A 25,115-nucleotide genomic window follows, 5' to 3' on the forward strand; every position below is an offset into this window, starting at 1 on the left:
GGAACTTTAAAGGGATGTCAAAGTGAAAACAGGTGAGCAGAGATGGCAGGTCTGACATTTAAGAAACGATGATGAACTACGCTATTAAACATGACTTGTAAACAATAAGCATGTCTTATTGATGGACTAAAGTGCAAATGGACGCAAACTCCGGGGCGACAACGCCTTCAGTGACAAGGAGGTTAACAGTGGGACGGAGCCCCACACCGGACCCCCACACCAGACCCCCACACCAGACCCCCACACTGGACTCCCTGCTCGGCAGGAAGCCTGCATCTCCCTCTCCCACTCCCCTTCACTGTGTGCTTTCTCTCACTGTCTCTCTCTCTCTGTCAAACAAATAAAAATAAAAATAAAATACATACAATAAAACAAAAAACTGTTTTGAAATACACTGAGTCACTAAGTTTTTAGAATATGTCATCCCCCCAAACATGTTTACAATTTTAATATGTGTTACATTTAGATAATTCTTATATGTAAGCAAGGTGATTCAATCTACAGTCCATTAACAAGTAAGTTGTCTGCCATTTTTTATTTTAGATATTTACTTTATAATACAAATTATATTCTTATTAAACAAAAACAGCTGTTTCAAAGTTCTGAAAACAGTTGTAGTTCAAGCGATACAGATTTAAAATATTAACATGAAATCATCAGAGAAAGCAAAACCCATTTTTTAGAACACTTGGAAATTAAGCTACCTTGACACCAAACAACTCGCCCACATAACTACATTCTAGATTTAGTTCGTTAGGGAAGAATTAAAATCACACAAAACAGCCTGTGGTTAGCAAACAAAAACCACTAAAAACTTCATAAATGAATGTGCATGAGGAAGTACAAAGCACAAAGTTCTATATCCAACCCAAGTAAGACAAACTTTTTTTGTCACCGAAGATACAGAGTGCGAACTGGACAGGACTCCTCTTGGCACTGGCCTTTACCACGAAGCGGCCCAGCCCGCTGGCGCGTATGCAGGCACCCCGGCTAACCGTCCTCAGCGTGCCAAGTAAACACAGCGCCTTCTGTGATGACTTCGGAAGGCAGAGCGGGGGCCCACTGAGAAGAATCACAGCCCAGAGCCAAAGGACCAGCACAGAGCCAGGATCTATTACTTCAAGGCCTGATACCAAAGCCTTGGCTCAGAAAACAAATACATATTTAAACATTCTGGGTATGACTAAGAAAAGCGCACTTACAATGCTTCAAATCAGCTTATCCTGATGTCCCCAAACTCAAACAAGAAAGAGTAGCTTGTGCGATTCCTCCTTCCCACACATAGCTCACGTTTGTTTCTGGGTTCATAAGGTTTGTCAGGCCCAGGACAGTTTCTCCCTCTCCCCGGCTTCCATGACTCCCCGGGCTTAATACTCCTTTGATCAAATCTGTACTTTAGTAGAAGTACAGATTTAGTCCGACTAATGGAAAACCCTCCAGTATTACTATCCAGTCATGCTCTCCAACTACTTGGCTGGTCCCAGGGGAAAATGATGGGAGTCCACCTTCAGTGTGAGATAACCCGCAGGGACCCGCCCCCCACCGCCAACGACAGTGAAGCTACTTTGAGGGCGGGGGAGGAACCATCTCGGCGTACCTCTAAGCCATCCGTGGTACACAATATGACCACAGCACCTCAGTAAGGAAGAATTTGGTCAAATCTTCTGATACTCAGAGATAACACTAGATACAGCCCTAAAAACATCTATGTACTTTTATAGAAAAGCCCATCACACTGAAAAAAAGAAAAAAATGTACATAGAGCTCTTTAAACACACGTACACATAAATACTTGCATCGGTACAAGAATATCCAACCAAACAGAAGTACAGTATGTATACAACTTTCATTAGATTCAGAACAAAATACACAATTCCAAAGAAAATTAAGTTTTACTACTTTCATTGAAACATGCAACAGAATGTTTTCTGAATTCTGGTCCTTAAAATGTCTATGTAACGGGCTTCCACATTAAATTTCAATACAGGAGAAAGTCCTCTTAGCTGGAAGTCTCTATCAAAATATGTCTATATAAAATAATTTAACAATATTCACCACTGATATTTTTACCTGTTAGAATGGTCTATAAAGACATTTATAGGGGCACCTGGGTGGCTCAGTGGGTTAAGCCTCTGCCTTCAGCTCAGGTCATGATCTCAGGTCCTGGGATGGAGTCCCGCATCAGGCTCTCTGCTCAGTGGAGAGCCTGCTTCCCCCTCTCTCTCTGCCTACCTCTCTGCCTACTTGTGATCGCTGTATGCCAAATAAATAAATAAAATCTTTTAAGAATTTAAAAAAAAAAAAAAAGACACTTACAATTTCAGACAAAACAAGTACCACTTAAAACATAACAAGTTCTGTCTTAAAAGCACTGATACCCAGTGCTTGATAACTGCAAGCTGTAGTAATCTCATTCAGCTTGTGGATCTTTAAGACATGTAGATTTACTTCAGAATATATTTTACTTCAAAGAACATGACAGTGGTCTTGTGCACTTTTTAGTTAATAAGAACTTCAATGAAACTCTTTGGTAAGAGAATTCCAGGCACCACTTCCTCAAAAATACTGTCTCCCTGGAATGCAAGCTGGTGCAGCCACTCTGGAAAACAGCATGGAGATTCCTCAAAAAAGTTAAAAATAGAGCTACCCTATGACCCAGCAATTGCACTACTTGGTATTTACCCAAAGGATACAAACATAATGATTTGAAGGGGCATGTGCACCCCAATGTTTATAGCAGCAGCGTCCACAACAGCCAAACTATGGAAAGAGCCCTGATGTCCATCAACAGATGAATGGTTAAAAAAGATACTAGATATAACTATAGCTATAGATATATATATACATAGATCACATCCTCTTTACATAAATACACACGTGTGTGTACATATACATATATATATACACATCTACATAATGGACTATTTCTCAGCCATCAAAAAGAATGAAATATTGCCATTTACATTGATGTGGATGGAACTAGAGGGTATTATGCTAAACGAAGTAAGTCCGAGAAAGACAAATAACATATGATTTCACTCATATATGAAATTTAGGAAATAAAACAGATAAACATAGGGGAAGTGAAGGAAAAATAAGCCGAAAATTGAGATGGAGGCAAACCATAAAAGACGCTGAACTCTAGGAAACAAAGTGACCACTGCTGGAGGGGAGATGCGTGGGGGAGGGGCGAGGTGGGGGGTTGGGGATAATTGGGTGAAGGGCACATGATGTAAGGAGCACCGGGTGTTATATGCAACTCATGAATCACTAACTTCTACTCCTGAAACTAACCTAAAAAACAAATAAATAACAATATTGCCCACCTGCACTGCTCTGTTCAGAGACTACTACAAGAAACAGTCATACCTTTGAAAGAACATAATCATAGCTTTTCTAAGAACAAATTCTTTTCAGAGTGAAATGATTTATAAAAATGCAATTTTAATAAGCTATGCAAAGAAAGAAGATGAGTTATTTCTTCCCTTGGTACAGTTCTATATATGCTAACAATACTTGTAAAAGTATTCCCATAACCTAAAAAATATTTAATGGACTGTCCCCTTTGACTTTAAAGGACCCATGTATTAAGATAAGAAAGCCTCTGAAACAGTACAATCTACTTTCTCACAGGCACTCAGGAAGTACTAGGTCCCTTTCCCTTGTTTCTTTCAAGCAAAATCTTAAAGGATTTATCATTCTCACATTTATAACTTTAATTTGTTTTTCCTCTACTGACCTACCTGCATTTGGGGAAACCAGTTCTTTAAAAAAGACCAAACTGCAAGATCTTCACAGAGTCCGTGTCTTTTTATAGCTTTGATTCCTCGTGCCTAAGTATTATGAATATACTCCTAAGTAAAGGCAAATTATCTTCTCCAAAAATCAAAAGAAAAAAAAAATTGTACTGGTGAGATGGACAATCCATTTACAATATAATATAGAGCACACAGGACTAAGCATATGAAGTTGCAGGACCGAAATGAAGAAAAACTTCACTAAGAAACATACAAGTTTTAACCAAACGGACAGACACAGTGTGTTCCTGGAAAGCAACACACAATACTATCAACAGGTCGGACCTCTCCTCACCTACAGTCCCGAGATAATACAGAGTCTTCATGTAATGCCGATTTAAATTCAACTGCAGAATTTTATGGCATGCTTATTAAACCTGAAGTGTTCTGGACCCTTCTCTAAACCGAGGATTAATTCTCTGTGATTCAAGTCCAGGAATCTCTTCAATAAGCACCGTATGAAGTTAAGAACCTTTGCATTAGTCCTGTTATCTACTAAAGTCTGACCTGAAGGCCATTAACAAAGCAGATACAGACCATCCCCGACTTACTTGTTCAACTCAACCATTTTTCGGCTTTGCGATGGTGCCAAAGCAAAATGCATTCAGCAGAGACTAGACATCCCACCTGGCACTGTGCATTTTTCCTCGGCGCGTAGTATGTGACACGATACCCTCTCCTGCCACTGGCCATGGCAGAGCCGCAGCTCCCAGTCAGCCGAGGCAATCATGAGGGTAAACAGCCGACACACCCACAACCCTCCAGTACCGCTACATGCCACTCTTTTTTTCCCCACTTTCAGGACAGTATTTGGCAAATCACATAATATTTAATACTCTGCCATAAAACAGGCTCTGTGTTAGATGATCTTGTCCAACAGGAGGCTAATGCTCAAGTGTTCTGAGGACGTTTAAGGCAGGCACAGCAAGCTATGACATTCAGGAGGCAGGTGTATTACAGTTTTAACATGATATCCTCAACTTACAATGGGTTTGGGGGGATGGGACCCCATCATAAGTCAAGGGAGACCTGTATTCATGAACTGATCTGACCACTTTGGGGGGTATTTTTTCTCCCCATCTTAGGAGACTGGCTAGAGGAGAATGCGACCTGTGGCAACAGCAGCACTGGCATCCCTGGAAAGCTGACCCAGTGCAGAACCTCATGCTGCATCCAGATCTAGCAGAGAGGAGTGTGTATTTTAATAAACATCCAGATGATTTACATACTTATTAGTTTGATAACCAGTGTGTTAAAGAATAAGGCTCTCCAGAATGGTAATGTTTTAAAAAATTAATATATCTTTAAAAAAAAAAAAAGCCATTCAAGTAAAGGGACATTCATATTCCTCTTGAACTTCCCTGTTCTAGCACCAGCCCCAAGGGTCCCGCATCATCACCCCCATTCATGAGACCGCAGGAAGTCGCCATCTTTTGATTTTCCTTTATTTCCAGCCATGACATCTTTATCCGCATTTTCTTTCCTATAGGGAAAGTCGGATCTTAGATGTTTAATGCTTTCTTTTTTTTTTTCCATAACTGCATTAACTACTTTTTTCTCCCCTTCTTACATTTCAAAACTCCTCCATTCATAAGCCTGGGTCTTAGGGTCTCAATCATCTCTCACCCATTTCACAGTTTCATTCTCACCAGAAATAGCAGAACTGAAAAGCACCAAAATTTTAGCCAATTCTTACACACTGCTATTAAATTTGTCTTTTCTTCCCAAATTCAGCATTATACTAACCTCTTCTTGGGACTCTTTGGCTTCGTGAGGGTAAAAACAGAAACCTACATCTTAAACTTTTCCCAGTTACCTCAATAAGGTCTGGGATTCTGCAACTCCAAGACCCATCCATCATCCGCCTTCTCAGACAGCCTCCTATGGTCTCTTCACCCAGCTACCACACTCCTGCATCTCACCCGAACTACAATTAGCTAACCATCAGATAGAGGCTCTTCCTATTTTTTTTCCCAACAATTTTTTTAGAGAGTACATGTGGGGGTTGGGGGTAGGCAGAAGGAGAGGGAGAGAGCATCTTAAGCAGGCTCCATCTCACCACTCCAAGATCATGACTTGAGCCAAAATCAAGAATCAGATGTTTAACCAGCTGAGCCCCCCAGGTGCCCCTCCAACAAATTCTAGTAAGTGGCTGTGCTAGGTTCTGGAACACATTTTAAGTAGGACACGGTATGTATGAGTTTACAGTCTCTCGGGAGGAGAAAAACAAAAATATTGTGGCACATTGTGATGAACAATACAGTAAGGGCACTTGTCACTGAGGTGGCAAAGGGTTGAAATGAAATTATATTTGATATACCCTCAATCCAGCCTTCTTTTTTCACTTAAGCGGGCCCTGAAATTTCACTGTTTTAGGAAGACTTTCTAGATAAGAACTGACAACATTCGTCGGGAAATCTATCCCATAAACAGCATCACATATGTAACTCAAGCAAAACATGCAACCACTTAATCCACAAATCCAATTCCGTGGCTCCTTTATATCATCCCACTGAGGATTAGGGATACACAGTAAACAAGCACCCTGTATCTTCATCTTTGGAATGTATTACTACTTTATTTTAATACATGTTTTGTATTGGTTATACTGTACAACCAAATAATATGCATTTTATTTGCAACCTCTATGAATGCTCAACTGAAAAATGTTCCTCAATCGATCACGGTTCCCAACATGACATGTAGGAAATCCCCCAATTTGTAGTGGATTCTGCTCTGACAGCTCCTATCCACACTCTGGCTTTCAGAGTATTTCCCCTCACAAACAATCCTCCATCTGATGATGAGGTACTCAGGTCAACCTGCACTCTATTCTAACAGCGCTGTCGTGCCTTCATGCCCCTCTATAGAAACATCTCTGTGTGAACATTCAGAGTTCCAACGCGAGAAGCCGAGAATGCATCTCACTACACCCCTCACACTGCAGGTTTTGCCCAGCCGACCACTGAGAAAGAGACTGCCCCAGATCCAAGCCACTAACAGTACCCAAGTAACTACAAGCAGCAACTCTAACAGGTTGTCTCCAGTTTCTACAGCGGTTCCTACTTTTACTGTGGTCATGTGTCCCTTGGAAATACAATGAAAGCCATAAACCCCTGCCTAAGAAAAAAGCACATGGCTGTCAATGAACCCCAGGTGAACTACCCCAACTGCGAAGTGTAGCGTCCATACAAACTGCACAGTCCAGACAAGTACTGTCCGATACATGTCCAACAAAATGTAATAAGACACATAAGCAATTTCAAATTTTCTAGAGGACAAACACGGTGAATTTTAATAATACATTTTATTTAATGCAATACAACCAAAATACTATTATTTCAACATGTAAGCAATATTAAATATTAATAGTATCTTTTACATTCCTTTTTTCACATTAAGGCTTTGAAATCCCATGTGTATCTTACATATGTGACACACTCCAATTCAGCCCTGCCACATTTCAAGAAGTAGCCACATGCAGCTAGTGGACTGTGTTAGACAGTCTTGCTAAACTATACACCATCCAGCAACTCTTGAGCCCTTTGGGCTCAGGATCCATCACAGACCCAAGAGAGCTTTTGCTCCTATGGTCGTATCAATCCATATTACCATTTTAGAAATTAAAACTGAGAGGGGCACTCAGGTGGTGCAGTTGCTTACGCGTCCGACTCTTGATTTTGGCACAGGTCATGGTCTCAGGGTCGTGAGATCGAGCCTCACGTTGGGCTCTGCGCTCAGTGTGGAGTCTGTCTGACCCTCTCCCTTCCCTGCTGCCTCGTGCCATGCTTACGTTCAAATGCACTTATACTCTCTCTCTCCAAAATAAATTTTTAGAAATTAAAACTGAGAATTTTTTAAATCTTTACTAACTCATTTAAAATAATAGACATGACTTGTCAACATAAATAAATAGTTGTTATTTCTTAAAAATTTAGAGAGAAAAATGGCATGCTTCACATTTTTGCAAAGCTCTTTAATATTTGCCTTAGGAGAAGACTGCAGGATTCTCATAATCGTTTCTGCAGTAAATCTCCTATCATATGCTTGGGCCCAATAAAGCATATGAACAAAATCTAGCCTCACGCATACACAGAGGGAAAGGTGAAAAGTATCTTAATAGTCTTTTCAAATAAGTACAGATATTCTTCTTCGCTATTACAGCAAAACAAAACAGTAGTTTCTTAAAGGTTAGTTGCAAGTATCACTAAATTCTCGCACTGTTAAACTAAAATCCAATGGTCAGTTTCGTACTGTACATTTGTAACATCATACGTTTGGAAAATATTATATCAGTTCATTAAGTTAAAGAGATCTTCCATTACACAATTTTTTCAAAAGAAAATAACATTATCATCTATCTCCTCAGAAAAGCCTATGTAATGGGAAGCTGTCAAGTCCACAATGGCAAATACAGTCTTCCAAAATTCTTATTTTCTTTTTGAAAGCTCAAATTCCATCATTAATAACATCTGTCAGGTGTTTTCCTTGAAGTGACAGCCTTACTTAATAGTGAAAATATCTGCCAAATACCCAGATCTAAATGAATCATAGTCTGTCAGTCATTCTTTCAAATAAAAATAGTGTTCTATGTAAAAGCAGCTGGTCTAGGACACAACTCAATCACCCACACACTTTTCCTCCATTATACTATCATACTTCATTATGCAGCACGTGTTTTGTGTACACTTCCCGCTTCTTCATACATTAAAAAGATGTGTACTTACAAACGGCCAATAATAAAAACATGTAAAGATGTTCGATATCACTTATATTTAGGAAAATATGAATCAAAACTGCAATGACATGCCACTTCACATCCATTAGAATGGACTTTCATAAAAAGTTTAAAAACGCAAAATATCAGGTTTTAGTGAGGATGGGAAAAATTGGAACCTTTGTGCGTTGCTGGTGGGAATTTTTAAATAAAAATCCAGCTACTATGGAAAATAGAATGTAGGTCCTCAAAAAATTAAACACAGAAGTATCACATAAGCCAGCAATTCCACTTCTGGATATATACTAGAAAGAACTGAAAGCAGGGGCTTGAAAAGATCCTTGTGCACTCATGTTCACAACAACATCTGCAATAGCCAGAAGGTAGAAACAACTCAAATGTGCCCACTGATGGATGAATAAACAATATGTGATATATACATACAACAGAATATTATTCACTTAATGGGAAATTCTGATACATGCTACAAAATGGATGAACTTTATTTCTAAGTGAAATAAGCCAGACACAAAAGGTGAAATATTGGGTGATTCTATTATAAGATGCACTCAGAATACTCAAATTCATAGAGACAGGAAGTAAAACAGTGTCTACCACAGGCTGGGGGAAAAGGGATATGGGAAACAGTGGTTGATAGGTACTGGGTTTCAGTTAGAGAAAGTAAAGTTCTGGAGATCAGTAGTGGTAATGGTCACATGGCAATGTGAGTGTACTTAATGCCACTTACTTAGCTGTAAACTTAAAAATGATAAAAATGGTAAATTTTATGTTATACACACTTTACCACAACCAAAAAAAAAAAAAAAGATGTACTCAAGCAGCCAAGATTGATAGGGTTTTTACACCTTTATCCAGGATATTCTTAAGGGAAACTGGCTTTAAAAACAAAAACAGGGGCACCTGGGTGGCTCAGTTGGTTGGACAACTGCCTTCGGTTCAGGTCATGATCCCGGAGTCCCGGGATCAAGTCCTGCATTGGGCTCCCAGCTCCACGGGGAGTCTGCTTCTCCCTCTGACTTTCTCCCTCATGCTCTCCCTCACTGCCTCTCTCTCAATAAATAAACAAAATCTTTTTTAAAAAAATAAATTTAATTAATTAATTAATTTTTAAAAAACAATAAAAAAAACTGAGTGCAAACTGTCTTGATTTGTGGTAAGATATTATAAAAGTTTTACCACCACCACTATTGCTTTTGGACCATCAACACAAATGCCAATGCAGTGTAAAATGTCTTGGTAGCATCATGAAAATAATTCTGACCTGAAAGCACTCCTCGAAGGGCCCTGGGGAATCCTTCCTCCTGGGGCCCACAAGCCGTATTTTAAGAACCATTACTGAGCCTGTTCTTTTTGAAAAGCCAATTAATGTTGGGGGGGGGGGGGGAGAAAAGAAAAAGAAACATAAAAGATCACTTAGTTCTAGTTTTGTTTTTATTTGACCTTTTAAGATGAGAGAAACAAATAGGCTTAAAAATGCTGAGCAGACATGAGATATAATAAGAATTTTAAAAACAAGCAGAAAACAAGAAAAATCAGATAGTTGATAGAGAAAGAAACAGGGCAGATTAGATAAATCAGGGACACAGCCTCTGAAGTTGGGAGTAAAGGAGAGACATAATCAGAGGTAGAATGGGGTTGGGGGTATAATTTGATACAAAAAAGCTCTAAGGCTTCAAGATGTACAGCAGAGCATGCCAGCTGTAGTTAATACTGTATTCTATACTTGAAAGTTGCTGAAAGAGTAGATCTTAGAAGTTCTCATCACAAGAAAAAAAATTTGTAACTACACTAAAAATGAATGATGGATGTTAACCAGATTTACTGTGATCATTTTGCAATTTGTGCAAAGATGCAATCATTATATTATACACCTGAAACTGTTTATGTCAATTATATCTCAATTTAAAAAAAAAAAAAAAAAAAAAGCTCTCCTAGGGGCACCTGGGTGGCTCAGTCGGTTAAGTATCTGCCTTCGGCTCAGGTGATGATCTCAGGGTCCTGAGAACAGGCCCTACAGCAGGCTCCCTGCTTCTCCCTCCACCATTCCTCCTCCCCTTTCTCCAACCCACTCCTGTTTGTGCTTGTTCTCCTCTTCCTCCTTGTCAAATAAATAAATAAAATCTTTAAAAATTAAAACATAAAATAAAATTAAAAAATTTTAAAAAGCTCTCCTACTCAGAAAAATCGAGACACTAGATATATGCTTCTTGATAATGACAGGAATAACTGTAGCATTTTAACCAAAAAATTTAGAAATTTTAATATTTTTAAATCATATATCAAGAACTCTTCTGACTTTTCACCTGTATGTGTATAAAAATATGCCATATGTATCAAAGAAGCATTGTCATGTCATTTTTAAGAAAACTGTTTAATGATGCCATAGGCACTCATTTCTCCTGCAAACACTCAGAAGATCATTATTCCAGGTGTAAGTCAAATGTATTTGTACCATGATCTAATAATATGAAAATCTGCCAAAACCTTGTTCCTCTTTATTTTAAATACATGTAGCACAAATTTGTTAAATGGAATGCAAAAAGGGATTTGACATGACAGCACTAAGCCTTAAAGTTCCTAAGTTTGAACCAGGAACCGAAGGAAGTAGAGAATAAGAATTCAGCTCGTCTCTTCTTTCACTTTCCTCGTGTTTTATAGCAGTTCTAGATGTTGCCATGGTACATTCAACTGAAGGAGCTAGAGTCATGCAACTTTATGCTACTTACTTTACAGTTCGCAAATACATTATTTCATTTACGAATGAACATTTCTACGCCGAGACAAGAGACTCATTTTAGGGTAAGCTGCAATTTTATTTAGGGGATAACTGCGATTTTAAACTTTGTAAAAATTTTGTTTAAACTTTGTAAAATGAATCCTGACGTCCTAAACAACTGCACCGCATGGTTTGATGGTCTCAGGGAAAAGCGAAGGGGAAAGCTTTAACTCCAAGCTGGCTGGGAGCACCGCCTTCCACCTCAGCCCCTGCAGGCACCCACGAATCCTCCAGCTGCCTCCAGAACAGTAAAAGCCCCCCAGTCCCTTAAGCCTCCTTAAAGTCCCCACTGCAATCAAAAGCCAATGCCTGTATGTGCACAGGAGCCAGTTAAGGAAGCCACATGTAGTGGAAAGAGTTTGAAGTCACAAGACCTAAATTCCTCCCTCCACAACACTAACAGTGTGACTCTGGGATGCACTAGCATTTTAAAAGAAAGACTGTTAATCCAACAATACCAGTTAGAATAATATTTCAAAATGTTTTCTGAAGGAAGTCAAGAAGACCTTACCCTCATTTAGATTCGTGTACACCACCCAACGCCTTCAGCCCTGTATTCAGTTTTCCAAAAAACAAAAATCAATGAACTGACCCCACAACATATGGCCATTAGTTCCGTTCTACTTTGAACACTACGGATTCGTACAGCACCTCGCAAACTCGCTTCCAATACTGCGCAAGGACAGAGTACCATCAGCAAAGTGACACAAACACAACATATACTTAAAAACAAAAAAACTCATGGATTTGTAACATTTCTTGAGTTGTCACCCCTAACAGCTAGTTTCAGTATATTTTAAAAATATATATCAATTTGAATTGAGATCCTTAGAATTCCTCGTTTGGATTATACAAACGATATTTTGCTAAAAGATAAAAAATTAACAGTTAACTATTCACTAGGATTTGAACTAGGCTAGCTGGTAAGAAAATAAAACAAAACAAAACTCTTCAGATCTCATTATTGCTTACAACACCAATAAACTATCTTATAAACTTCTCCTATTGATCAGAGAAGAGATCATTAAAGGCCTATGTATAGAGAGCATATACACATCCTACTTCTGGAAAAAGAACTCAAAACCTATGTCCTATTGATCATGAGTCAGTGCCATCATTTTTTTATATACAAAGAATAGACCATTAACATTCAGTAGGAGAGATTCTGTTACGCAGGCAAGAGAATGAAAAAGTGGGTCATGGCCAGTGATGCATAATCCCACTCCCTAATAAGAGTCCTGACAATATTCATTAAGTAAAATATTTTACTATATTATATGTAAATTATTTAATACTAATATCTTAATGATTCCAGAATGAGTAGTAAAATCTAGACCAACCACACACAATCTCATTCAAAAGAGAATACTTAAAAGTGTAAAAAGCTCCAGCCAGCTCTAACAATAACCCAGGCACAAAAAAAGTAAGGAAAATAAGTAAACACAGCAATTAGACAGGGGAAGTGGTGTGTTGGAAACCTCTCTCCCAAACCAAAGAAGGAACAGAATGTCGAGGGTGATAATGATTAGTTATTAACAGAACTGCATGAAGCCTTGGTTTGCTCCCTCTGGTCTCTTATGCCAGGCTTACAAATTCCCTAATCTAAAAGAAAACTGAAGTCTCTCTACTGAGAAAAGCACCTCCAATATTAGACATACTAGTTAGAGGGGTCCCGCAAGGTCATAATCGAGTAGTTTCTTCCCCAGGGCACTGAGGATACGAGATCCCCTTCTTCTTCATTCTCTTTCTCTCAGACAGCAGTTCTCCCATTAAGCCTTGGTAACTATCAACCTCTCAAGAGAAACCCATAGCCAGTTGAGCATTTCCAACATTGTCACTGTAAGATTAGGTATTTGGAGCACATACTTTAGTCCTGTCTATCCTCTCTGTCCCACAGTAGTGGCTCTCTCTAAAGCCGACATGGGTCAAGGGAACTCGGCTAGAACACTGTGGAGAGTCACACCTAGTAAGAGGAGCAACGCAGTACCCACAAAACAAAGATAGACTATTTGTGTAATAACTACAGAAATGAAACAGGCCAGGAATCCAGAAATAAATCTGGTAGTATTTTTTTTTCATTCATCTAGATAATGCTGTACCTGTATTATCAGCAAATATCTCTACTTATTTCAGTTTCTGTAAAAGGACATAACTTGAAAAATGGGGCCAACCTACTCCCAAGCATCAACCAAACTTGGATATGTCAAGTATGTTGTTCTCCAATTGTTTTATAGTAAATGTTTACAGGCCTCTCTGGCTGCTTTTCAGTTCAAAAATTTAATCTCTTACAAATGTACTAAATACCTACATGAGTACAGCACCCTAAGAGAAAAGAGATAAGAGATAAGATGGATACAAGTCAAATCTTAAAGGAACTTCTAATCCTGCAGTAGAGGAAACTTTGTATTACACATTGTCTTCGAACAGAACAAAGCTGCCACAAGTAAGGGCAATAGGAGCAACAGTTACAACACAGAGCCTCGGAGGAAGGCAGGATTACCCTCACTTGGTTGCACACAGGGGTTTCATAGAAAAATAAAGACTGCAAGAAAGTAACTGTATTTTAACTGTATCCTACAAGATACATTTAAAATAGAGTGGGGAGGCAGGTGTCTGCATTCCAGGCAATGTAACAACATAAACTGAAAAACAGGAATGTCAAAGCAAGAGTAAAGCACAGGAAATGTCAAGTCCTAGGGTTGGAGTGAGAGAGAGATTAAGACCTGCGTTGGGCATTGGGGTCCCACCGCACAGGGCCTTGAATCCCAGAGTAATGAGTTGGGCATTGGGGTCCCACCGCACAGGGCCTTGAATCCCAGAGTAATGAGTTGGGCATTGGGGTCCCACCGCACAGGGCCTTGAATCCCAGAGTAATGAGTTGGGCATTGGGGTCCCACCACACAGGGCCTTGAATCCCAGAGTAATGATTTGGGCATTGGGGTCCCACCGCACAGGGGCCTTGAATCCCAGAGTAATGAGTTGGGCAAATGATCAGAAGTCCACTTCAGGAAGAAAAACTGGGAGGAATACAAGAGGTGGTTTGGTAAATAAAAGGGGAGGAACAGTCTGAGTGAAAACCCAATTCTGTAAGAGCTAGTAAGGACCCCAAACTAGAGGGGAGCCTGGGTGGCTCAGCAGGCTGCCTTTGGCTGGAGTCCGATCCCAGGGTTCTGGGGTTGAGGCCCACGTCGGGTTCTCTGCTCAGTGGGAGAGCCTGCTCTCCCTTCTCCCTGCTGCTCCCCCTGCTTGTGCTCTCTGTCAAACAAATAAATAAAAATATATTTTTTTAAAAAGGTCGGGGGTGGGGGGAGGGTCCAAACTAGAACTGACAGCACTGGAAACAAAAGTCGCCAACTCTTCACATATTTGCACGGGTAAACTTTCAATCCACGAACTAAGAGAAAGTACTGTTTAAGACAAAGTACTGTCGTAGCTCTTCCTTATACATTCTTTCCAAAATAAAACTTGAAAAACACGAAAATTTCTTTACCTCCAGATACCCTCCAAAATATGAGTCACTTGGAGAACACAAAGGATTAAAATGATAAAAGAATCTATTAAGGTGGCATATCCTCTGAAACTAAATAGTACTCTGAAATGCCACAGGATTTTATCTGAGCACCAATCCCCTTATCTTAAAGGGTACTAAATAAGGCAACTTCCTAGAAAGGACTTTTTCACAAGGATTAAGAAATAATTGTATACTGTGGGATAAAAAAATAAATTGCTAATCTATACTTGTCAAAGAACTCAGATGCATGATTATCACACATAATCCTTTCATTATGGTCTCGGTCCTAAAACTGTTATCTTTATCCCTCCTTTCCCAAGCTCCTCTCAGATCAGAGAAGCAGGAAGAATCCATTACACAAACAGAATGGGAGAATGCTAAAATGGAAAAAGATGTTACAGATTCATTTTTATCCACTTCATTTTTTCTTAAGGAGAGTGAAATCAAAATGTCACAATGCAAGTCAGTAGCGTAACAGAATATCAGCTGGCCCAGCTCCAAGTTTTGCCCTTTTTTTTTTTAATAGCTGCCTCCAAGAAGGCACCGTTTTGAAGATTTAATGAAAAGTTAAAACAGGCAAATCGGCAGCAACAACTGTTTCATATTTTTTAATAATATTCACTGCAAAATGCCTCTCTAAAGGCTACATCCCAAACTATGCCCTTAAACTTTACTGGAATTCTACAAGACAAGAACCAAAAATTCCAAAATAAAAGTATCTGTGTAAAAGCCCAATACAACCACTTTCCTGCAGAGAGACGTGAGCCGGTTAGCAGAAATATGCTGACTGACCTCATTTGTAAAGATGATACACGCAGACAAAGGACTCTCCAAATTAACTACGTGCCCAACTACTTAAAACAGTTCGGTCATTAACCACTCAACTTCCCAACTCAGTTTCCTAAAAATAGTAGACTTGTGAGTAGATGGATGATTCACGAGATGGATCCAGGATAAAACAAAGAATAAACAGTCACAGCTCCTTCTGATGAAACCTTTCTATAGCTTTGAAATCACCACTCAGGATTCTTAATTTCAGAATTCCAAGTCAAACCCTGAATCCTTTTGATAGCTACCAAATAGGTTCTAATAAATGATGTACTTCAAATTTTGACCCCAAAAAAGGGGGTAGAGAAGGAGTTAAAGAGAACAAGATAATGCACAAGTAAGATAGTAAAGCACACTAAAGGTCCAGAATCAACCTAAGGACAAACAATTCCACCTCGCAGTATGTTCCGTAACATGAGTAACTTCAGGGATCTTTTCTATTTTTCCCTCCTGCAGATCCCATAATGGAAAGACGTATTAACAAGTATTAACTTATTTCTACTCTTTTTTAAATAACCAAAGTCAACCTTCCTGAACTGCTCAGCATGACAAAGTCAGTATTAACCGAACAAAGCTGACTGTAGCTAAAAGCAAAGAAATATGATGTTAGTGCAATTTAGCACTTTTTTGGACATAAATGCATAATTTCCACACTTTTTTCAAAATATTGAAAATTGGGAATTGCTTTAGTGTCCTTGAATAAAACTGCCACTTCTAGAGAAAACAGCAATCAAAATTACAACCAAAGAACTATCCCCACAATGATAACATATCACACAAGCGAAGCGTGTCAGAGTCTATGTAATGTCTTTTGCTACAAATCACTTTCATCTCATCGTCAAAGAGTATGCTGCTATCAAGGTAAAAATTCTATATAGCTGATTGAAACTGAAAAGTTATATATTGCTAATGACATAAAATATTTATCTAATTAAAATAATTCAAAATGTTTACAACTATAATTCAAGATAAATTCAAGATAAATACCTACTCTACAAGCAAATTACCACAAATCCAGAAGCAGATTTCACAGAAAGCTGATAACCAAATCTGAACCTAAAACTGGCCCACATTTATTGAAAGACTTGGCATGCACTGTTAAGTACTATCCTACATTATCTGCTTAACAGCACATATTACTATTACTCTTCATAATAAATATTAACTCCATCTTATAAAAGAGGAAATGATGCTTTCTGAGAGTTTAATTCAACTACAACAACAACAACAAAATTGCGGACAGAAACTAAAGATACGGAGATAAACGAGAACCTGCCCTCAAAGAGCTCATTGTCAAAAACCAATTATATTACACACAACTGCATGTAACGATACTTTCCTTCTTTAAATTCAGCCACCTTTGCAAAATAAAGAAAAATATGCCAACAGAGAAAGATAACTCTAAGAGGACATTGAGGTTATCTTCCTTTGCGGTTTCAAGGAGGCTAACTAAAATAACACTTAGCCTTAAATGCTGTCTTCAAAAGTTTGTCTTCACTTATATGTGATTGTTGAACCACTATACCATACACCTGAAATTAATAAAACACTGTATATTAACTATGTCGGAATTAAAATTAAAAAAAATAAATCCCACATTTTTTTAAAAAAAGAGGTACATCTTATACTACCATGATGCTGACTCCTCCTGTTTCTAGTTTTTTGTTTTGTTTTGTTTTTTTAAGATTTTTTTTTTTTTAATTTGACAGAAAGGGAGAGAACATAGCAGAGGGAGGGGCAGAAGGAGAGGGAGAAGCAGGCTCCCCACCGAGCAGAGAGCCTGATGAGGGGCTCAATCCCAGGACCCTGGGATCATGACCTGAGTGGAAAGCAGACAGAAGCTTAACTGACTGAGCCAACCAAGCATCCGTGTTTCCAGTTTTTGGCTGATGAATAAAGGTGCTGTAAACATGAATGTGCAGGTTTATAAAAAAGAAAAAAGTCTGTCTTCGCACAAGTATTCAGGGTCCCCTGACCTAAGCAGAAGACCTCTGATGGGACAAGAACTAAAGAGCCCTCCCTCGGTGCTTTTCAATTTGCGAATTAGGTCTTAAATTCTACGGAAGAACTCCATCTGTGTTCATTTAAAAAAAAAAATTTTTTTTAAGTCAAAATTTGTTTCCTTTGTAAAGAATTTGAAGGTCCTTAATATGACAAGGCAATTTGTGTGATTTAAAAAGCAATTAATAGTAATTCTAGCCTCAAGAATTTTACTATCTGTTAAGGGAAATGAGACAGGAATAATAACCACCTTAGTATTTCTACGTGCTTACATAATTGTATCTCAAGACAAAAGATTAAATGTGATAAGAAGGAAAAAGCAAATAAATAGCTACAAATGGGGGCGCCTGGGTGGCTCGGTGGGTTGGGGCCTCTGCCTTCGGCTCAGGTCATGATCCCGGAGTCCTGGGATCGAGCCCCACATCGGGCTCTCTGCTCGGCAGGAGCCTGCTTCCACCTCTCTCTCTGCCTGCCTCTCTGCCTACTTGTGATCTCTCTCTCTGTCAAATAAATAAATAAAATATTAAAAAAAAAAAAAAATAGCTACAAATGTCCATAGGAAGAAGGGAGTGATCCTAACTAGCAGTGAGGCGAATAGGCTTACACAGGCAAAGGTAGTGATAGGTAAGGAACAGGGAATGGCACACGGTGGCTGGAGCAGAGTATTATCAGGAAATAACCAGAGCTCAGATTTAGAAGGTAGGTTAAGAACTGGGGTGGGGCGGGGCGCCTGGCTGGCTGAGCCCAAGGAACCTGTGACTCTTGATCTTAGGATTGAGTTCAAGCCCGAAGTTGGGTGTAAAGATTACTTAAAAATAAAATCTGGAAAGAAAAATAATAATAATAACTAAGCATGAGTAATTGTGAGTGTGTGGCCAAAAACTGGGATCAAGATGACACACAAGTCACTCCCTCCTTTTCAAAGCACCGTGTTCTCCGGGCCCTCTTCATACCTCCTGCAGCTCCTGCTTACTCTAAATCAGCCCTTCTTGAGGTATGGTTTCTGGACCAGCAGCAGCAGCACCAGTGAGCAAGTTGTTAGAAATGAAAATTATGGGCCGCACCCAGACATACAGAACCAAACCGTGGGGGCTCAGGCTCAGGAACCTGGGGCTTACCAAGCCCCCCCAAATGATTCTGATGAACACTAATGTTTAAGACCAGTGTTCTACCAGAGTCCTTCAGCGAGAGCCTTCTCATTCTACACTCTCTCCCTACATTCTCCTCTCCCGGGCCTTTCAATAACAGCCAAATGTTCACTTACCAAAAAATACCTCTCTCTAAACCCAGACACCTTTGCTGAGCACCAGACCACACATTCAGCTTCCCACTTGACGCTGATTTCCTCCCAGACAGCTCAACTACACATGTCTGGAACTCCTGGATGTCCTCCTAACTCTTCTCCCTCCCCACAAAAAGTCTGTTCCTTCTCTCCTCTTCCCCATCTCAGCAAATGGTACCTCAAGCCCAAGAGCTGCATCAGTCATTCTTCCCAGTTCCTACAATACCCTCCCCCAACCCAATCTATCACCAGGTCTTCCCACTTGAGCACTCTTCTCCATTCCCACTGCCACCATCTTAACCAGCCATCGAATCTGTCCGCCTCTCGACCAGTCTCTACAGAGCAATCACCATGATCTTGTCAAAGGGCAAATCAGAGCCTATAACTGCCCCAATCCTTCAGTAGCTTCGCATTGCATTTTCAGATAAAACCTAAAATCCTAAAGTCCTGGACCCTGGTCATCTTTCCAACATCATCTTGGTCCTTCCTCCAAAGGGATTCAATCATTACATTCCCCAGTTCTGGGCATATTTCAGTTCCTGAAACTTCCTCACACAGAGACTTCTCCGTTTGTGACATACCCCACACCACCCCCACCTTCACACCTTCGCACACTGCCTTTACCTAATTTTTCTCATGCTTCATATCTCTGGCAAAATACCAAAAAAGGTCTTCCTTGATCCTTCAGTATAAAATGAATCAGTTATTTTCTCACTAAACCCTATGCTTTCTTCTCGTGACAACTATTAAAATTATCTACACGACTTGATGATTTTTTGTTTAACCTTTATCTTCTATATTAGGCTGGAAATTCCACAAGGACAGAGAAATATCTGTTTCATTTTCCATTGTATAAATAATGACTAGTACAGAGCCTGGCACACGAAAGGCATTTCATAAGTAGTTACAGGGCAGTAAGACTCGTCATTATTTCTGTTAAATCCTCCCCTTCTGTCCTCTCACAAACTGACTTACAAGTTACTGGGAAGCCAAGACAATTTCTGCTTATGAAGTATCATGCTTAAATCCCTCATTTTCAGATTGATTTACATGGCAAAATCAAATGTATTTTACTACCTTCCTGTAAAATTAACAGTAAGAAGTGGCTAACACTTAGCCTATATTAACTGACCCTAATCTAAGCAGTTAACCGGAGAGCTACTGAGCTCCTTCCACAGAACTCTCTAGCAAATTCCTGGTCTCACCGTTACCTGCACTGACAGCACCAACAACCCCCATGCCCATGACAGAAAGTCTCATCCTTACCCGTGAAACTGTATGCAAAATACCATTCCTATCCAGACCCGAGAACCTCATAATTAGATGACCTCAACAAATTATGATAGTGTCGCAGTCCCCTGGTTCCACATTTATTTAAGCACTTTGTACCAAACACATTTAGAACAACACAGAACCAAACACATTGAGAACCTTATCAATCAACATTAAATGCTCTGACTAGCATGTGACCAAAAAGCCAGTCCTATGTTTTGTTAGAATTTAAAGAGTACACTGAAATACATATGCTTGACACTCTGACTCTGTTTCAAGCTTAAATTTACATATGGCTCTATCAGATTCCTATAGGCCCAAATTGGATTTAGTTAGCATGCACTCCTGAAAAGACGAAAGTGTTTTTGAAAAAAAACATGAAAGTGTTCCACGGTATTAGTTCTCTAAACTTTGAGCAGAAATTAAAAAGGTATAAGGTGTAATAAGCATTTCAAACATACACATGCTTAACTAGAGACAATGATACAAGTACCTATTTCAGAGAAGAAACTACTCCCAACAGTTTAAACATACAACATAAGTATATATCCGAGAATCTGCTTATTTCTTTAAATAAATATATAATATATAAATATGTACTTACATGTATACATGTGACCTAATATCTATACTCAGAAATATTATGCGTGCGTATGTATACATACATATACACATACATACATAGGAGATTGCCACTATTTGGGGACTCCATATTTGTAAATTCACGTAGTCACTAAAACTTATCTGTATTCCCAAAAATCAATACAATGGCATTTTCAAGATCATTTGCAGACATAAGCACAGTGCTGAAAATTCTGAGAAGGCTGGCTGGACACAAGAAGATACCTTTCTGCCTTGTTTATAAACAAGGGCCCTTTTTGAAATCTGTTTAGTGCCATGTTTTTCTCATTTTTGTGCTTTTTATTGATTTCATTTTTTAAAATGGCCCAAGCATAGTGCCAAAGTGTCATCTAGTATTCCTAAGTTCAAGGAGGCTGCACTGTTCCTTACAGAGAAAATAATGTGTCTTAGATAAGCTTTATTTAGAAATGAGTTACAGCGCTGTAAGCCGTAAGTTCAGTTTTAATGAGTCAACAATATATGTTAAAAAAGATCTTTAAACAGAAACCCACATAAAACAAAAATGACAAAAATGTTGTCAACAGGGGCTTGCAGGACCGCACACCTGTATTTCTAAAGGGCAGTGGTTCAGTACTTACTCACTGCCCCATGACTTTATAAAACACAACTACTCTGAACAATGAGAGGCAAGTATGTAAATACAAACAACTATACTTAGAAAGAGGAGAGAGAATATGAGACAGAGAGAAACAACAGTAGATTTACTGAAGACTCAAAGACACTACAGAGGTCACTCTGAACAAGATGCCTACAGCAAAAACACCTCAGGGCAGGGCACAGCACCTACAATATTGGCCCTGTTTAAACAACAAGGACCCAAAGCAAAAAAAAAAAAAAAAAAAAAAAGGAGCCTACCAAGTTCATTTTTTCATTTTTTGGTCTTTGTTTTTATTCCTTGTCCCACTAAATGGTATACCTCTGCCCAACTCAGGTACTCTAAACTTTAATGCCTTTCCACACCACTTGCCCTGACCTTGTAATTCAGCACATGTATCTGTCAATTACTGAACGATCATTCTTGAGTATGAACCAGACTTTGTGTTTAAACATCCTGTCTAAATTGTCTAAATTATTTGGAAAAGAAAGGATATTATGCATTTGAAGTAAGAAGAAACTGTCAGGATAAAAAAGTAAACTGAATACGGGTAATTTCAGTTGTATGTGTAAAGAGAAAAGAAATACACAAGGGAAGAAAGTCTGCCCTCCCATCCAACGACTACGAAATAAAAGTCTAATCCAAGAGCTGGAGGGTCGGGAAGGGAAGTCCCACCTTCCAAAACAGCTTCTTCAGCTCCTGCTTCGTCCTAGCACTTGGTTACGGAGTTTCCCAAGAAAAATGGCAAAATTTATAGCAGAAGCTAGCAGAACACTCTAACAGTGACATTAGTCCTTAACTGATTTTTAATGTTTTGTGGCTGAATGAACACTCCCTTTGAAATTCTTATTTTCATTTTCCAAAATTACTTAACTTTTCCTGAAAATGACTTGCTTAGGGTAATGATAGGATATGCTTAGGGCAGTGATAGAAGCCACAAATCCAAAATCTAGTTCGATGAAATGTCAATGTTTTCTTTCCACTTTATAAAAAAAACCCATCTGGGATTTTGTGAAATGAAGTGACTGTAATACTACTCAAGCCACACTTCCATTAGTCACTACAATTCAAAGTGTAAGTGCAGCATTAACTTAACAGCCATGTCTTCTTAAAAGCCACAACTCGATCTAAACCAACATTTGACATCCAGGTATAACAAAGAACTAGGAAATTTTACATGCAGTAAATCTATCAAAACCAATGACCACATATATTCATCCCTCTAAAAGCTAAGGCTCCTTCTCCCCCCTCCAAGGTGTGCCTGGCTCCTCACTAGAGGCAGTGGCTTGTAAAACGACACCCATCCCCGAATAAGTCAGCATTTCTTTCTCTTTAAATATTTTATAGACAAAAACCTTCAGATTTTTTTTTTGCACTAATGCATTATTGTTTATGGCATTTCAGAAAGCCTAAGTGGAATCTCCGTCTGCTGCGTCCAAACCACAGCAGCGTCCGACTTTCAGAGCCAGAACCGCTCCCTCCAACTCTCGCAACCAGGAGCGTGAAGGACGGTCGGTCGGCCGACCGCCCGCCGTGCGTCCTCACCGGTCCTCACCGGTCCGGTTCCGCGGGAGACGCTCCAGCTCCAGGAAGCCTCCGCGCGCGCCGCTCGCACGGGAAACTCCACACCGGAGCGCGGGGCGGCGCTTCCCCGGCGCGAGCTCCGCCGCCGGAGCCCCGATCGGCCGCCGGCGCCCGGGACCGGTGACGAGGGCGGGACGCGCAGCCGGGCGGGCCGGAGTCCGCGCGCGCTCCCGACCCCGTCTCCAGCGCCAGAGACGCCCCGAGGGCACGAACAGCCGCGGTCCGACGCCGGTTCCGGACGGGACGAGCGGACTCCGAGCCCACGCGCTGCTCCGGGCTCCCGCCGACCCACCGCGGGGACCGCGCCGGCCGCACACGAGCGCGCAGAGCGGCGCCGGCTTCCCCGGGGACCCAGCGGCGCGACCGCGGCTCGACCTCGGGGTCCGCAGGGTCCTCACCCCGCAGCGCGGGCGGAGACCGGGGCGGAGGCCGAGCCTCGACCCGCACGACCGGCCCCTCGGCGGGTCCCCGGCGCCGTCGCGCCCCGCACCGCCCGCGAGGGCGTCTTCCGCTCACCCCTCGCGCCGCGGGACCGGAGCCCGGCCGGGAGAGCGGGGCCGACCCAGCCCGGCCGCTCGTCACGGCCCCCGCGGCCCGGGGCAGGAGCGGGGAGAGCGCGCCGAGCGGGCGAGCCCCGGGCCGAGCGGGCGAGCCCCGGGCCGGGCGGACGCCGCCAGCCGCCGCCCCACCCCGCCCCGGCCCCCCTCACCTGCGGCCGAGCCCCCGCGCCCCTACCTTCGGCCAGCGACTCCTCCAGGGTGACCTGGTAGCGGCCGACGGCGAACACGCGGACCCCCACGGACGAGCCGCCGCCGCCCGAGCCGGCCCCGGGCCCGCCGGCCGAGCTCCCCGCCGCGCCGCCGCCGCCGCCCTCCGACTTGGGCATCCGCGAGAACTTCTTCATGGTCCCGCCGGCGCGCTGGGGGGCGCGGGGCGCGCGAGGGCGAGCGCGGGAGCGGGTCCGCGGCCCGGCGCGCGGCCGGCCGTCCGCGAGGGGTCGCCGCCCTCGCCCGTGCGAGCGTCCGTGCGCGCTGCGGCCCGGCGGCCTCACATCCCGCGCGCGAGCGCACCGCGCCGGCCCCGCCGCCCGCTCCGCGGCTCCGCTGCAGCTGCCCGGCTCCCGCAGAGCGCGGCGGGGAGGGCGGGGCCGGGGCCGGGGCGGGGCGCGAGGGGGCGGGGCCGGCGCGGGGGCGACGCCGCCGCCTCCGCGAGCGCCCCGGGCGCCCCAGCTGCCCCTCGGCGCGTCGGGAGCGCGGGCCGGGAAGGGGGCGGCGCCGGGGAGGGAGACGGGGAAGGGGCGGGGCGGCCGGGCCGGCGGGGAGTGGGCTGGACCTCTCCGGCCGCGCGCCCCCAGACCGCAGCCCGCGGCGCCGCCGCAGCCGGACCGACGCCGCCCGCCACTCGCGGCCGTGGGCGATGCGGCGCCGCTGCCAACCGCTCTGGGGCCCGGCGGCCGCGCAGGCGCGCGATCGGCGCCGCCGGAAGTGACGGTTCCGGCTCTGTCACGTGGAGGGCGTGGGGGCGGGGAGCGGCGGGGAGCGGCGGGGGGCTGGGGTCGGAGGCGAGGTCGGGGTCCCGCGTCCGGGGTCCCGCGTCCGGGGTCCCGGCGGCGAGCGTTCGGGTCGGGCGTCCGGGCCCCGCGTCGAGGTGGGCGGGGAGGCTCCCGCGCCGGCCGCGCGTCCGGGCCGGCGTCTGGGCGAGGAGCTGCCGCGACCCTCCGGACGCGTAAACCCGCCGCCGGCCGCGTCCCCGCCAGCGGCTTCTCGCCGGTTCGCGTCCCGGAGCGTCCCGGAGGGGCCTCCGCTCGCCGTCCGGGCGTGGGCGGCGGGAGCCCGGGGCCGCAGCGGCTTCCCGTAACCCACTTCGGAAGCGGCGGGCGCCGGTGCCGGGAAGCGCGTCTGCGGCGCGGGAACCGCGGAGGCGCCGTTTTCCGAAGCCCGAGCGCGGCGGCGGCGGCGGCCGGACGCCCGGAGCAGGTGCGTGTGCGCGCCGGGGAGCCCGAGGGCCCGGCCGCGGGGGCGCGGGGCCGTCCTGACGCCCGCTCCGCGCCCAGACCGCGCGGAGGAAGGACGCCGCGACCCGGCCGACG

General features: G+C 42.9%; 1 protein-coding gene across 3 annotated transcripts in view; it reads right to left on the reverse strand.

Moving 5' to 3' along the window:
- The window catches only part of BMP2K (BMP2 inducible kinase), a 120,343-nt gene extending 96,327 nt beyond the window's left edge, over positions 1 to 24,016 (reverse strand). For all 3 annotated transcript variants that reach the window (XM_059155890.1, XM_059155808.1, XM_059155963.1), the window contains exon 1: positions 23,762 to 24,016. In XM_059155890.1, the coding sequence (XP_059011873.1) occupies positions 23,762 to 23,930 (169 nt within the window). In that variant the 5' untranslated portion in view covers positions 23,931 to 24,016. The remainder of the gene's footprint in view (positions 1 to 23,761) is intronic.
- Positions 24,017 to 25,115: the final 1,099 nt, after the last annotated feature.

This window comes from Mustela lutreola, chromosome 1 (assembly GCF_030435805.1).
Source record: "Mustela lutreola isolate mMusLut2 chromosome 1, mMusLut2.pri, whole genome shotgun sequence".
Lineage (NCBI taxonomy): Eukaryota > Metazoa > Chordata > Mammalia > Carnivora > Mustelidae > Mustela > Mustela lutreola.